Here is a 14,595-nt window from a genome sequence, read left to right on the forward strand (position 1 = left end):
ACTAAAGTAACAAAAGTACTAATTGTTGGTGATTTTAATATACATGTAGATAATGAAAAAGATGCATTTGGAATGGCATTTAAAGACATTCTGAACTCTATTGGAGTTAGACAACACGTGTCAGGACCTACTCATCGTCGTAATCATACTCTATATCTAATATTATAACATGGAATACTCTCTGTACATGCTTCCATTAGGAGATATCATTAGGAAGCATGGAATTAGCTTTCACTGTTATGCCGCCGATACTCAGCTCTATATTTCTTCACAACCTAACGAAACTTACCAATTCACTAAATTAACAGAATGCATAGCTGATATAAAAAAATGGTTGACTCGTAATTTCCTACTTCTAAATTCTGAAAAAAAACAGAGATTCTAATTATTGGACAAAAAACTCCCACACGTATTAACCTAGAATACTGTCTAACACTTGATGGCTGCTCTGTTAAGTCTTCGTCGTCGGTTGGAACCTGGGTGTGCTCTTTGATACCAATCTTTCATTTGAAAGTCACGTGTCTAGTATCTGTAAAACCGCATTTTTCCATCTTAAAAATATATCTAAATTACGCCATATGCTCTCATTGACAAATGCGGAACAATTAATTAATGTGTTCATGACCTCAAGGCTAGATTATTGTAATGCTCTACTGGGTGGTTGCCCTGCACGCTTAATAAACAAACTACAGCTGGTCCAAAACGCAGCAGCTCGAGTTCTTACCAGAACCAGGAAGTATGACCATATTAGCCCTGTTCTGTCAACACTGCATTGGCTCCCTATTAAACATTGTATACATTTTAAAATATTGCTGATTACTTACAAAGCACTAAATGGTTCAGCTCCGCAGTACTTGAGCGAGCTCTTAACGCATTATACTCCTTCACGTCTATTGCGATCTCAAAATTCCGGCCAGTTGATAATACCTAGAATATCAAAATCGACTGCTGGTGGTAGATCCTTTTCCTATTTAGCACCAAAACTTTAGAACAGACTTCCTAACATTGTCCGGGAAGCAGACACACTCTGTCAGTTCAAAGCTAGATTAAAGACACATCTCTTTGACCTAGCATTCACATAATACATTATAGACTTCTATAATTCAATGTTAAGCTGCATAGATTAGGTCAGCCAGAACCGGGAACACTTCCCATAAATCCTGATGTACTCGTTACATCATAAGAAGAATGGCATCTATGCTAATTTTAGTGTTTTTGTTTATCCCGAGGTTTTCCCGCGCCTGGACCTGATGTCATAGCGGGGGTGCTAAAGTGCCAACTAGTTTCTCCTTATGGAGGATCCCTTTACCACTCTACAGATAAAGCGTTGTCGGGAAAATTCGGTTCGCATATCTACCCTGAAGTGATACAATTCTGTATCAAAATGTTAAGGCCAGACAAGTAGATTTTTAAGGCTTGGTTTGTAGGGAATTACAAACCTGCGCACATATATTCAAACGCGCATACCAAAAGACTGAACTCGTAATACGCATGTGCACGCCATCAGCGTTCTTACATGTTTCGCATTTAAAGTCTGTGTAGTTTCCTGTTAAAACGGTGTCGTGTTAGCGGCCCCTAAGTTAATAACTAATGATTGTTGCGACGGAAGTGAATAAATCAAATAAACTTTAGCTGGAAAATAACTTTATTCAAGAACTGCTATAAAGCCAAAACAATCTCTGTTTCTTTAAACTATCCTTGTATCTCTGTAAAGCAGCTTTGGAACAATCTACATTGTTAAAAGCGTTATATAAATGAAGATGACTTGACTTAATAATACAACAAAGAACAACAGATCAAAGACAGAAATTCAATTAAGTTTTTCAGATACAGCGTGTTTCTTTAACAGAAATACTGACAGAGGTCATAATCCAGTGGGATTGGTTTATCTTTCAGAAAGGTCAAAGGTCATTGTAGAGATCACATGGATCGCTCAACTATGAACGTGCTGCTAGATGTAGAAGAAGCTAATGAGAGTGTTTGACAGCCTCTATTGAAACATTACACTTTTTTATTTACAGTAAACTGGATTAGATCAGAATAATTGTGCTCATACTTTCACTGATCAAGGGTTTACAGTGCGATCAGAGGATCTGGGTTTATATATTTCACATTTATTAATAAACTGACATTTATCAATTTTACAACAAATTTTTATTTAACGATACATTTTCAATTGAAAGGTAATTTACACACACACACAGACACACACACACTAGAGCTTAGATCGGACCCAAAAAATCAAGCCCGACCCTACCCGAGCCCGGCCCGACACATTAACTGTAATTATGAGCCAGAGCCCGATTTAAACCCGACTATTTTTTAATACGTGGGCCGTTATAACTGACGTTCTCAACTACAATTCCGAGGTGTTTGAACTACAGAAATCTGTTTACAATTATCTTAATGAATAATGCAACAAGCACGAAGCATGTAAACTGCGCTGTTTGTTTATTCAGAATGGATCGCAAGTGGATCCGAATGAAGAAACGTAAAAAAAAACGTGAACAATGATGAACACAGAAAATGAACAAGAATGAACTTTGGATGGCTGACTTTCATCCTTTCTGTCATGGCATGCTTCATGTGTCTGTTCATCGTCGAAGTCCCGTTTTTTTGCTGTCGTAGGCGAGCACTTAATGCACATGACAAAGCCAACACATATGTTGCCACTGCCCACGACTTGTTTAAAATGGTTCCATACCTCCGACTTTCCTCCAAACTTGCTCAAAGTTAATTCTCCTGTTTTTCTTTTTTTTCATTACATCTTCAAGCTCCATGTTGCACTTAAGCTACACAGTACAGCACAGCAGGCCCAGTGTGATGCGTGCGAGTGGAGGAGACGCTGCGCATGACACGTGACGTGTTGCATTTTGTAACTTTGTAGCCTAACTTGTGCAACTTTGTACACATTTGTTTCTTAGGCCTACTTTGCTAAAAAAAAAAAAATATTTCTGATAATGGCATAGCTTACTCCCCACCCAATTAGGCTAATAAAGTAATGATTAAAAAAACACAAATGCTTGATCAAGGGCCCGGCCCGAGGATAGTGGCGGGAAATATCGGCCCGCGGGTCGGGTCGGGTCGGGTCGGGTCGGGTGGGGACGGATCAAGTTCGGGCTCGGGCAGAGAATCTAAGCTCTACCACACACACACACTGATCTTACTGTCTATATGAGGATTCATTACACACATTTATTCTGACATGTTATTTCACTGGCAGAAGTTCAGCTGTGTTATTAATGTAATGAAGAGAAAATAAGAGACTCTATAACATCTCACTGTTACTGATTTATCATGCAGCTCAAAGCATTATGGATAGAATCTCTCATCAGTCTATTCTCATTCATCAACACAGTTTCACTGATGATCCAGAAAGGACCCTAAACCCAGGATAGAGCGGCTGAGTGAATGTGGTCTGGACTGTGTGTATGAGGATCACTGTGTCAGAGACGTTGTAGAAGGACAGAGTTCCTGCACTGTAATCCACACACACTCTTATTCTCCTGCTGATGGACTTTACAGGGAGATCAGTCTTTATGTTATTGTGTGAGAATGAGTAACCGGAGTAAGCGCAGATCAAACACCAGGACTGATCATTAAGTCCAAACCGACACTCATTACCCCGTCCCTTCCTGCTGATGCTCTTATATGACACTGATATACACACATATCTCCCACTCCACTCAATCTCCCAGCAACAGGGTTCACACACACTCTCTCTACACAAAACCTGAGGAAACGCATCAAATCTGTCTGGATGATCAGGATACGGCTGGGCTGTGTCAGTGTTATTAATCACTCTGTTCTCCTCAGACAGACGGAGGTGTTTATTCACTGTGTTCAGATCCAGAGTGAACTGATGGGAATCTGATGGAGAGAAAACACATCAGAATCAGGAATTATGAATCTGTCAGATCTGTCTGATATCCTGTGCAAATCATCATTATTATCCATCATCCAGGTCCCTGACACCCCCCTCTTGATAAAATATTGTCTAATCGTCTTCCCTGAATATTAATGTTGGTTATTATTCTGTTTATTATAATTAGGTCTATTATTATATTTGCACTATTAAAATGGTAGAATGAATTTACCTTTAATTTAACCTTTTTTTAAAGCAACTGATACATTAATTTAGCAAGGATCCTTTCAATTGATTAACCAATAAGTGTAATAATATGGTTTACAAAGTTTTGAAGCATTGCAGGCCTATTGTTGGGGATTTTCAGTGTTTTCAGCCTTGTGATAAAGGTGATCTTGAGCTTTTTAAATTTCCATCTGATGACTCAAAAATTAAAGAGAATTGATACAAAATCCTGTTGAGGATAAAAACATAGTGGAATAGTTTTTTACAAACTAGAGGTTTCAGGTTTCAGTTTGTTCTTCCTTTCCTGAAACTCTTGAAAAGCTTTTTTTTTTTTTTTACTACTGTGATGTTACCTCTAAAACTTGGATCAATGTTTTTAATTGGCTTTCAGTGAAAAATAATCATATTTAGGTTACACTTTATTTTAAGGTGATGTAGTGACATTGTACTTTAGTAAGTACTGAGTAATATCAATTAACTACATGTACTTCCTATATAGAGTTACAGTTAGGGTTTGGGGTTACACTTTATGGTAACACTTTATTTTACAGTGTCCTTGTTACATATGTTACATTTACTTGCAATAGTATTAACAGTTAATTATGCATAATTACATGCAACTAACCCTCAACCAAACCCTAATCCTACCCTAACCCTGTAGTAAGTACATGCACTTAATTAATATTACTGAGTACTTAAATATATAATTACACTGTAACAATGACACCGTAAAATAAAGTGTAACCCACTTTATTTTAAGGTGTCATCGTTACAGTGTAATTATACATTTGAGTACTGAGTAATATTAATTAACTACCCTAACCCTATAGTAATGTACTTACTATAGGGTTAGGGTAGGATTAGGATTTGGTTGAGGGTTAGTTGCATGTAATTATGCACAATTTGTTATTACTATAGTAAGTACATGTAGTAACGTGTAACCACATCACCTTAAAGAATATGTTGAATCCCCAGTTTAGGCCTGTCCTGATTTACATCTTTGTTAAAGTCACGAGTTCATTTCAAATCTTGCTTTTTTGGATGTCAGTAAGTATGATATAGTTATGCTCTCTTTCCCACTTTGTAAATGTGCAGTAATTTTTTTTAAATGACAGTAAAGACATTTAAAAAGCTAATAATAAACATGTCTATTTTAAATCATTTAAAATAACTCACATTTCTATTTTTCATTTCTATTTCAATCTTTCTGTTAATCAAAAAGTCCAGATAAAAACACCTCCATACATTCCAGATTATTATTTTACATTTTAAAACATATTAAAATAGAAAACAGTTCTTTTAATTAGTAATAACATTCCACAATATTACTGTTTTTACTGTATTTTTCATCAAATAAGTTAAGTCTTCTTTCAAAAATATATATAAAAAAAACGTAACAATCCCAAACTTTTTATCGGGGGTGTATATTATAGATTAGTATTTATAATATATACTTTGGTGTATATTATTAAAAATTTTCAAAGAGGAATTATATGTCACGGTTCATGAATTCACTGTCTCTCTTTCTGCCTGTATGTCAGTGTGTGTGTCAGGGTGATTGCCAATCACCGTAATTATATTATATGTTCATTGTTTGGTGTCTTGTGTTGTCATATCGTTGTGAGTATTCCCAGTGTCCTGTCCTGCTTCCAGTTCTCTTTGCTACCTTGCCTGTGTTGATCTCTCGTTCTTGTTGTTTTACATTCTGCCCTGGGATTACTGTTCATCTGGAGTTTATTGCTGCATGCTGGATTCTCGTGGATTTTCTCTGCACTTCTGACATCACCGAGCGGGTTTCCTGTCGACGTCCCTCCGCCACTCAGAGCAGCCATCCCTGCACCAGACTGCTTGGACTTTGCACTACACTTCATTTATAAATAAACTGTTGTTACTTGCATCTTGTATCCTCCATTTATTATCGTGACAGAACGATCTGACCACAGTATGGATGCAGCGAGTTCCGAATTCATTTCACGCAGTATTGCACGCATGGATCAAAAGGAAGAACACATTTCGAACACGGGTCATGCTGTGCAAGCTCTGGTGGCACAGGTGTCCGAGCTCACCCAACAGCTCCAACAACTGAAGAGTCCCGCTGCGCCTCCCACACCGCCCGTTCAGCCCACTTCCATGGATCCGAGTCGTCAGCCAGAGTCACGCTTACCTGCCCCGGAAAGTTATTCAGGTGAACCTAATTATTGTAGAGCATTCTTAACTAAGTGTTCTATGTATTTCTCTCTGCAACCGCTGACTTTTAACAGCGAGCGTTCTAAGGTGGCTTTCGTGCTGACCCTGCTGACTGGATGAGCGGCTCTCTGGGGAACGGTGGTCGTTCCAGGCACTCTCCAAAGAAATGAAGAGAGTCTTCGACCGTGCGGTGGCGGGTGGAGAGTACTCCATCGAGTTTCGCACGCTGGCCGCAGAATGCCATTGGAACGAGGAGGTGCAGTGGGACATGTTCCTGCATGGGTTGGCTGACCGTGTTCAGAAAGAGATCTACGCCCTAGACCTTCCACAGAGTCTGAACGGGCTGATTGAACTGCCACTGAGAATGGATGCTCGTCTGAATCGGATGGAACGACTTACACACCCAATCAAACTACCTGGAGTCCTCAATGTCCCACAGGCCAGCGGCGGGGACATGGTCAGCCCGGGTTTTCGATCATGAGCCCATGCAGATGGGTAGAGCTTGGCTTTCCCGGGAAGAGAGAGAGAGGCGGAGGTCCAAGGGACTATGCCTCTATTGCGGAGGAGCGGGCCACTTCCTATACTCCTGCCCGGTAAAAGATCGAGCCCGGTAGTGAAGATGAGGCTACTATCGGGTGGGATCTCCGCTGAGAAGACCTCATCATCCACTCTCCTCCCGGTAAGACTGAGATGGGCAACCCAATCTCACCACTGTCAAGCCTTACTGGACTCAGGAGCAGAAGGCAACTTCATTGACCGGACTTTTGCTCACAAGTATCAGATTCCCATCACATCACTCGCTCACAAGATTTCTGTCAATGCCCTCAATCACCCATAGCTGGTACAACACAACCCCAGGGTGGATTGGGGCCAAGATTCTATCTCGACCTGGAGTGATCAATGTTATGTGTCTTGTCTAGTTGTCTGCTTGTTCGTCTGTGTCTGGTTCTGTGTTTCAGGAGGAGGCAGTGAATTTGTCAAACGTGCCCGTTGAGTACCTCGTGTTCAGTAAGTCCCGTGCTGCTTCTCTTCCTCTGCATCGTCCCTATGACTGTCCCATAGATTTACTGCCAGGTAAGTCTCCACCTAAAGGCAAGTTATATCCGCTTTCTGCTCCAGAAAGGGAGGCCATGGAGAAATATATTTCTGATTCTCTAGCAACGGGGTTCATCCGTCCTTCCTCTTCTCCAGCGGGGGCGGGGCTCTTTTTTGTGGGGAATAAGGATGGTTCTCTGCGACCGTGTATTGATTACCGGGGGCTGAACAATATCACGGTAAAGAATACTTATCCTTTGCCGTTGATGTCTTCAGCCTTTGAGCGGTTGCAGGGAGCATCTGTCTTCACAAAATTGGATTTACGCAATGCTTATCATTTGGTCCGCATAAGGAAGGGAGCTGAATGGTAAACCGCATTCAACACTCCCAGGGGGCACTTTGAATATTTGGTTATGCCTTTTGGCCTGTCCAACTCCCCAGCGGTTTTCCAGGCACTCATCAATGACGTGCTGAGAGATATGGTAGATCAGTTCATATATGTCTACCTGGATGACATATTGATTTTTTCTTCTTCTCTCCAGGAACACGTTCAGCACGTCAGACGAGTGCTTCAGAGGTTGCTAGAGAATGGGCTTTTTGTCAAGGCGGAGAAATGCGCTTTTCATGCAGTCTGTTCCTTTCCTAGGGTAGATCATCTCGTCTGAGGGAGTGCGTATGGATCCTGACAAGGTTAAGGCTGTGGTAGAGTGGCCAAGTCCAGATTCCCGTAAGGCCCTACAGAGGTTTCTGGGGTTCGCCAATTTCTATCGGCATTTCATTAGCAACTTCAGCCAACTAGCCGCACCTCTGACTGCCTTGAACTCCCCCAGAACGAGGTTCAGGTGGTCCGATACAGCCGAAGCTGTATTCGCCAATCTGAAAAGTCACTTTTTTTCGGCTCCCAACCTGATTGCCCCTGATCCTTCATGTCAGTTCGTGGTGGAGGTCGACGCGTCAGAGGTGGGGGTAGGCACAGTTCTTTCCCAATGCTCTCCCACAGACGACAAGATGCATCATTGCGTGTTTTTGTCTCACCGGTTATCACCTGCCGAACGTAACTATGACATTGGTAATAGAGAGTTGTTAGCAGTCAAGAAGAAGTTGGAAGAATGGTGTCATTGGTTAGAAGGGTCGGGGGTACCTTTTATTGTTTGGACCGATCACAAGAACCTGGAATATATTAGATCTGCCAAAAATCTCAACTCCAGGCAGGCTCGGTGGGCACTTTTTGATTTTTCTCTCTCGTACTGCCCGGGTTCCAAGAACATCAAACCCGACTCTTTATCTCGTATTTTTGATCCATCCAAACGCCCATCCACACCCGAGTGTATTTTACCTGAGACACTATTTATCTCCACACTCACATGGGAGATCGAATCGAAGGTCACGACGGCCTTAGAAGGGGTAAGAGCAGCCATCCCTGCACCAGACTGCTTGGACTTTGCACTACATTTCATTTATAAATAAACTGTTGTTACTTGCATCTTGTATCCTCCATTTATTATCATGACATTATATTTCTGAGTGTTAAATAACTGCTTTAGAAATCTGGCACTGAAACCTTTAATTACGTAGATTAACTTGGACATTAAATTATATCAGTGCCATTGTTTTGTCTCAAGATGCACACCAGTAATGTTTTTTTTCTAAGGTACGTTTATAAAAGCTACTTAAATGCCCTAATTGAACTAAGGCTTAATCCTGGCTTAATCTAAGCTCTGTCTGTGAAACCAGGTCTACAAGTTTCATCTCGTAAATCTTTGGCATTTGCACGCCTTTAAAAAAGATATTGCTAAGTAATTGCTTATTACGAAGACATTTCTAATATGATCTTCTACGTGATATGAGATGATGGAGGGTCATTTCTGAGAGCAGAATCTCCAGGACTTTACCTCTGTCAGAGATCTTCTTCAGCTTCTCTGTGCAGAAATTCTCCAGTTTGTCCCTCAGCTGACGGACAGATTCTCTCATGCCATCAAAAAAAGAGAGAGAACAGAAGGGATTGTCATTTCCGTCTGTAGATTCAGGAGGAGCTGAGAGAGACTGGAAACTCTACAGAAAACAAAAATCAAAGCTCATCACCTCCACACTTCATCAATAACCTGCACTACTGTCAGATTTGTGCGGCTCTTGTTGATCTTTAATAATTCTCCTCAATCCAGCACTTTCACAGCATCAGCTTCATTCTTCTCATATTCATTATATCATACTAGTGCTATGTTCTAGTGTTTGACACTTGCACTATATGTGAACTTTCTAGGAAAACACTTGGATGATCAAACATCTGGCAATAACATTAATATAAGAGATCAAGTGCATCAGTGGTGTCACATGAAAGGGACTGAGTAGATTTGATTAATTCTGAATTCTTTGGAACACACCGAACATCACGAAGATCAACACTTCAGTCAACGGCTCATTCTGCTCTCATGAAATGTTTCTCTGTGAGTCTCTTGCTCAAGTCCACTATGATCCTGTTCTTCTAGATCTCTGTTACCTGCAGGAACTGGATGTGATCCTGTGTGTGTGAAAGCTGCTCCAGCTCAGCGTCTCTCCTCCTCAGATCATTGATCTCCTGCTCCAGTCGCTCCAGTCGTCCTTCAGCTCGACTCACTGCAGTCTTTTCCTGATCTCTGATCCGCTGTGTCGCCTCAGAGCGGCTTCTCTCAATGGAGCGGATGAGTTTAGTGAAGATCCTCTCACTCTCCTCCACTGCTGTCTGTGCAGAGCGCTGTTAGGACACACATCACAATCACACAGTGAGCTTCAGTGAGTCCTGACTGAGACTTCTCAAACTTCTCTTCTTCTCCACACTCACCTTATGAGACACCACAGCCTCTCTCAGCTGCTGAAGATCTTTCTCTCTCTGCTGGATCCTCTGCTGGAACGACCTCTGCATCTCCTTCAGCTGGTGCTAAAGGACAAACCAATAACAGGAGAAACATCACACAAATCATCAGGTAAACAGATATGAATCCAATATCTGTGAAATGGTGAGACTGAGGGGTTAAAGATCTTACATGGTAAGGTTATTTTCATCAATTTATTTCATCAATTTTATAAGGATAGTTCACCCAGAAATGTAAATTCGTTCATTGTTTACTCATCCTCATGTCTTTCCAAACTTGTATGGTTTTCTCTTGCATAACACAAATGAATGTATTATGAATAATGTCTCTGTTTCTAGGGCTAAAACAGCATTCAGACAGTGAGGGTGAAAACAGACATTAAATATGTAAATGTATTGTAGTAGACCCATAAACAAAATGATAAGCCTGTAAATGAGTATTATGAGACTCCTTTATGTTCATACCTGTTTCTCTGTCCTCTGAGCTGCAGCTGATCCAGTGTCGTGGTTTTTATGCTCATCAATCGTACATAGCAGACATATACACTTCTGATCAGTGCGGCAGAAAACATCGAGGAGTTTATCATGTGTTTGGCAGATCATCTCCTGCAGTCGTCCAGTGGCATCAGTCAGATTGTGTCTCTTTCTTTTAAAGAAACTCTCATGTTGTTCAAGGTGATTCAGACAGTAAGAGTTCAGACACCCCAGACAGGACTTGACGGCTTTGCGTTTTCTTCCATTACAGACGTCACACTGCACATCTCCAGCTCCAGCGTAACAGTCAGCAGCAAGTTTAGTCTTCTTCAGTTTCTCCACCACTTCAGCCAGAATGGTGTTTTTAGCTAAAGCAGGTCTTGGACTGAAGGTCTGTCTGCACTGAGGACAGCTGTAGACTCTCATCTGATCCTCCTGATCCCAGCGGCCTGTAATACAGATCTTACAGAAACTGTGTCCACAGGGAATGGTCACTGGATCCTTCAGAAGATCCAGACACACTGAACACAGGAACTCATCCTGAGTAATTCTGGCTTCTGCCATTTTACTGCAAAAATACAGAGATACAAACACACAACAGCTCTACTACAGTTCAGTTTCTCTTTCTCTTTCTCTGAAACAGTTTCCTGTTTCCTGCTTCTGTAGTTTGAGTGAGGTGTGCAAAACAGGCGTGTCTGTAAAGCAGCTTCCTCATTCCTGGTCCCACACACATTGTGTTTAATCAGACACACACTCAAAGAATAGAAGTTAAAGAGAAGCAAGACAACACCCTTAGTATATGGAGTTAATATTGTGCCATAATTAAACAAACACATCCAGCATTTTGCAAACAAACTCGATCTGCTTTGCAAAGGAAAACTCGACTCGCAAACAAACAGAAAGCAATGTGAAAGTACAAAGGTCAATTTGAGCAAAAATGCAGTGGAGTAACAAATATGTATTGTGTTTTACAAATATAAATATATGAGCCTAGATAATATTTCACAAATAAATACAAACCATCCTACAAATTGCATGTAACCTTTGAACAAATACCAAATCTAGTGCATACAAATGCATATCTGTCTGTTATGATTGTGAGACACTTGGCTTTTTATGAGATCTCTCGGCTCGATTTTCTCACAAATGTGTCCAGGCAGATTTTCTCACAAAGGCAGTTGAGCAACTTCCTCAAGTTGGATTAATTTAAATGACCGGTGAACAGGTGTGTGTCTGTCTTACTTTAACTATAATTAACCTTCTTACGGTTTTCTTTTGTAAAATGTTTATTGCATCTATGTTTAATGTTTATTTATCTAGACAGAAATCCACATTAGCACTTAATAGCAATTCACTCCCTCTAAGATAGGGGAATCTATAAGCTGAAAGCTCTGCCATCATATGTTGCTTTTTTACATTTTTGTAAAAATATTACATTTACTGAACGAGTCTATTTCTTTCGTTCTCCATAAATTAATGAGAACAATTAATTTAATTGAAAGGAGGGTCCCACTTATTTATTTATTTAGTTGGAATTCAGTCATCTTAACTGTTAATGTAATAAAATAATGAATGAACAAAATAAACAATATACAATTGTTTCTTAACTTGCCTGTGACGTATATGCAGTGCCCAAATGATTATTTTGGACAGACAAATGAAACCCTCCTTTCAATTAAATGAAATGTTCTCAATTTATGGAGAATGAAAGAAATGGATTCGTTCAGTGTAGACATAATAACTAATTTAGTCATTTTGCATGCGTCTGATGCAGAAAAAAAGTTAAACAAAAAAAGCAACATATGATGGCAGAGTGAAGTGCTACTAAGTGCTAATGTGGATTTCTGTCTAGATATGCAATAAACATTTTGCAAAAGAAAACCTCAAAAAGGTTAATTAATAGCCGCTTTCCGACCAAGTAGTTACAGGAACTTAGTTCTAGGAACTGTCCACTTCTAAACAGTTCTAAGAACTACTCTCCCCCAAACTCGGTTTTGCTGTTTGCGTTCGCACTGGCCAAGTGGCCATAGGAACTGGTAGGAGGGGTAAGGGAGTGACGCAAGCACAGTGACTTTTATTTTGACGGTGCGACAGACCTTTATTTTGGCGGCGCTGAGAACGCCAGAGCAAACAATGCTCGCATTCTCTGTGTTTATTAGTTAGCGATCTGTCTAACAGTACTGTATAATATGTTATTAGATAGAACTGTTATAGAAAGTAGACAGTATATGAAAAAAAAAAGGTTATTAGCCTATGGCGTGTGGTTGATGTCCAGTGTTGCTAGCTGGGCAGAAAAACATAATCATGTTTGACTTGGTCCCCTCAAAGTTGCATTGGATTTTCTCTTCAGCATAAAGGTTTAGAGACCCATCTATCACTGTTTTCCATGTTTGTATAGTTAGTTTCTGGAGTAAATATATAGGCTATAATCTGTGTGTTTACATTCTAGCTGTTTTAAAAATGGCGGGTGCTGGTGTTCCGCGTGCGTTCGGCCAATCAGCGTACACTAACGTCACGGGTAGTTCCTATAGTGCTGGTTTAGAGCCTACTCCGAAGTAGGGCCTAAATTAGTTCCTCCAAATGGAGTTCCTAGAACTAAAATCGTTCCTAGTTCCTGCGGTGCGAACACGCCGACATCCGGGTACTTTAGCCAATAGTTCTAGGAACTGTGAAAAGGTTCCTCTGGTCAGAACGCAGCTATCGATAAAGTAAGACAGAAAAACACCTGTCATTTTCCTCAGATGTATACAAAGGCAAGTTTCAAATCAGTGCTTCTCCCGGAAGACTAGCGCTAAATTAATCCCCTAGTGCCATCTACTGTTTTAGAAGAGGAAGTTGCTCAACTGCCTTTGTGAGAAAATCTGTCTGGACACATTTGTGAGAAAATCGAGCCGTGAGAAGCCAAGTGTCTCACAATCACAACAGACAGATATGCATTTGTATGCACTAGATTTGGTATTTGTTCAAAGGTTACATGCAATTTGTAGGATGGTTTGTATTTATTTGTGAAATATTATCTAGTTATATTTGTAAAACACAATACATATTTGTTACTCCACTGCATTTTCGCTCAAACTGACCTTTGTACTTGCACATTGCTTTCTGTTTGTTTGCGAGTCGAGGTTGCCTTTGCGAAGTAGATCGAGTTTGTTTGCAAAATGCTGGATTTGTTTGTTTAATTATGGCACATAATTCGCTCCATACTTTTCCCACTGAAATTGAGATTAGTTGTGTTTTGTTTATGGTATTCATTTTGTGAAATCTTTGTCTTATTTACTGGTGTACCACTGTATGGGAGGTCTTATTGGTTTGTGTGTTTGACGTATGGTTTGATTGGTTTTGATTTGTATTTGGCTTGGATTTTTGTTTCCTCCCATGTGGCGTGTTCTCCAGTTTATGATTCTAGTTTGATTTGTTTTAATTTGAGTGCCATATCTATCATTGTCTTCTTTTATATAATTTAATTTACATTATAATTTATCAGCTTAATTAATCTGAATTCCAGATTCACCATTTGTTTTTCTTTAATTTATCGTATTTCTTTAATTCAATTCTAATTGTTTGGTGCATTGTTTATTTTTTTTGCCTTTTGTTTAATGTTTTTCTTAAATTGAGTTGAGTTGTTGTGGTATGTTTTTGGTTCTTTTGGGGGTTTTGGTTTGTTCTATTTTCTTAAGTTTGTGAAATATTTTCTGAACAACATTGCTACCAATCAGGTTATTATTTCTACCACCATATCTGTGAAGGATTGTATCTGTCATTTTAATAAAGTATCGACTTTCTTGTACTCCGGCTTCTAGTTCATTTATTTGAACCGCCTGTGTTAAAATTATCCTTGTTAGGGTCCCCCATCCCGGAAAAGTGGGGGTGGCGTAGTCAATTTGGTCAACATTTCTAACAGCCAATTGGTCAAGGTCACACATGGCTTGTATTTAAAAACAGGTGACAAGCAACGGCATAC

General features: G+C 40.0%; 2 protein-coding genes across 2 annotated transcripts in view; both read right to left on the bottom strand.

The window, feature by feature from the left end:
• LOC311289282 (uncharacterized protein) overlaps nt 1-14,595 on the bottom strand; it is a 333,082-nt gene that overhangs the window by 127,985 nt on the left and 190,502 nt on the right. The gene's annotated exons all lie outside the window — the stretch shown is intronic.
• On the bottom strand, nt 1,631-11,275 carry LOC311289280 (E3 ubiquitin/ISG15 ligase TRIM25-like). Its single transcript, XM_084407120.1, has 5 exons — nt 10,626-11,275; nt 10,131-10,226; nt 9,810-10,043; nt 9,205-9,364; nt 1,631-3,870 (listed from the first exon to the last, which is right to left on the bottom strand). Exons 1-5 carry the CDS (start codon nt 11,196-11,198, stop codon nt 3,350-3,352), a joined length of 1,584 nt encoding a protein of 527 aa, XP_084263246.1. The 5' UTR covers nt 11,199-11,275; the 3' UTR covers nt 1,631-3,349.

The sequence above is a fragment of the Rutilus rutilus genome (genome assembly GCF_951802725.1).
Source record: "Rutilus rutilus genome assembly, chromosome: 4".
In the NCBI taxonomy this organism is placed as follows: Eukaryota; Metazoa; Chordata; class Actinopteri; order Cypriniformes; family Leuciscidae; genus Rutilus; species Rutilus rutilus.

Excerpts from the sequence above, each read along its gene's own strand:
- LOC311289280 (XM_084407120.1), bottom strand. The coding sequence starts at position 11,198 with ATGGCAGAAGCCAGAATTACTCAGGATGAGTTCCTGTGTTCAGTGTGT. Across the intron at positions 10,044-10,130 it reads AGGCTGTGGTGTCTCATAAG|CGCTCTGCACAGACAGCAGT; the intron begins GTGAGTGTGGAG and ends GTGTCCTAACAG. Across the intron at positions 3,871-9,204 it reads GAAGAAGATCTCTGACAGAG|ATTCCCATCAGTTCACTCTG; the intron begins GTAAAGTCCTGG and ends TCTCTCCATCAG.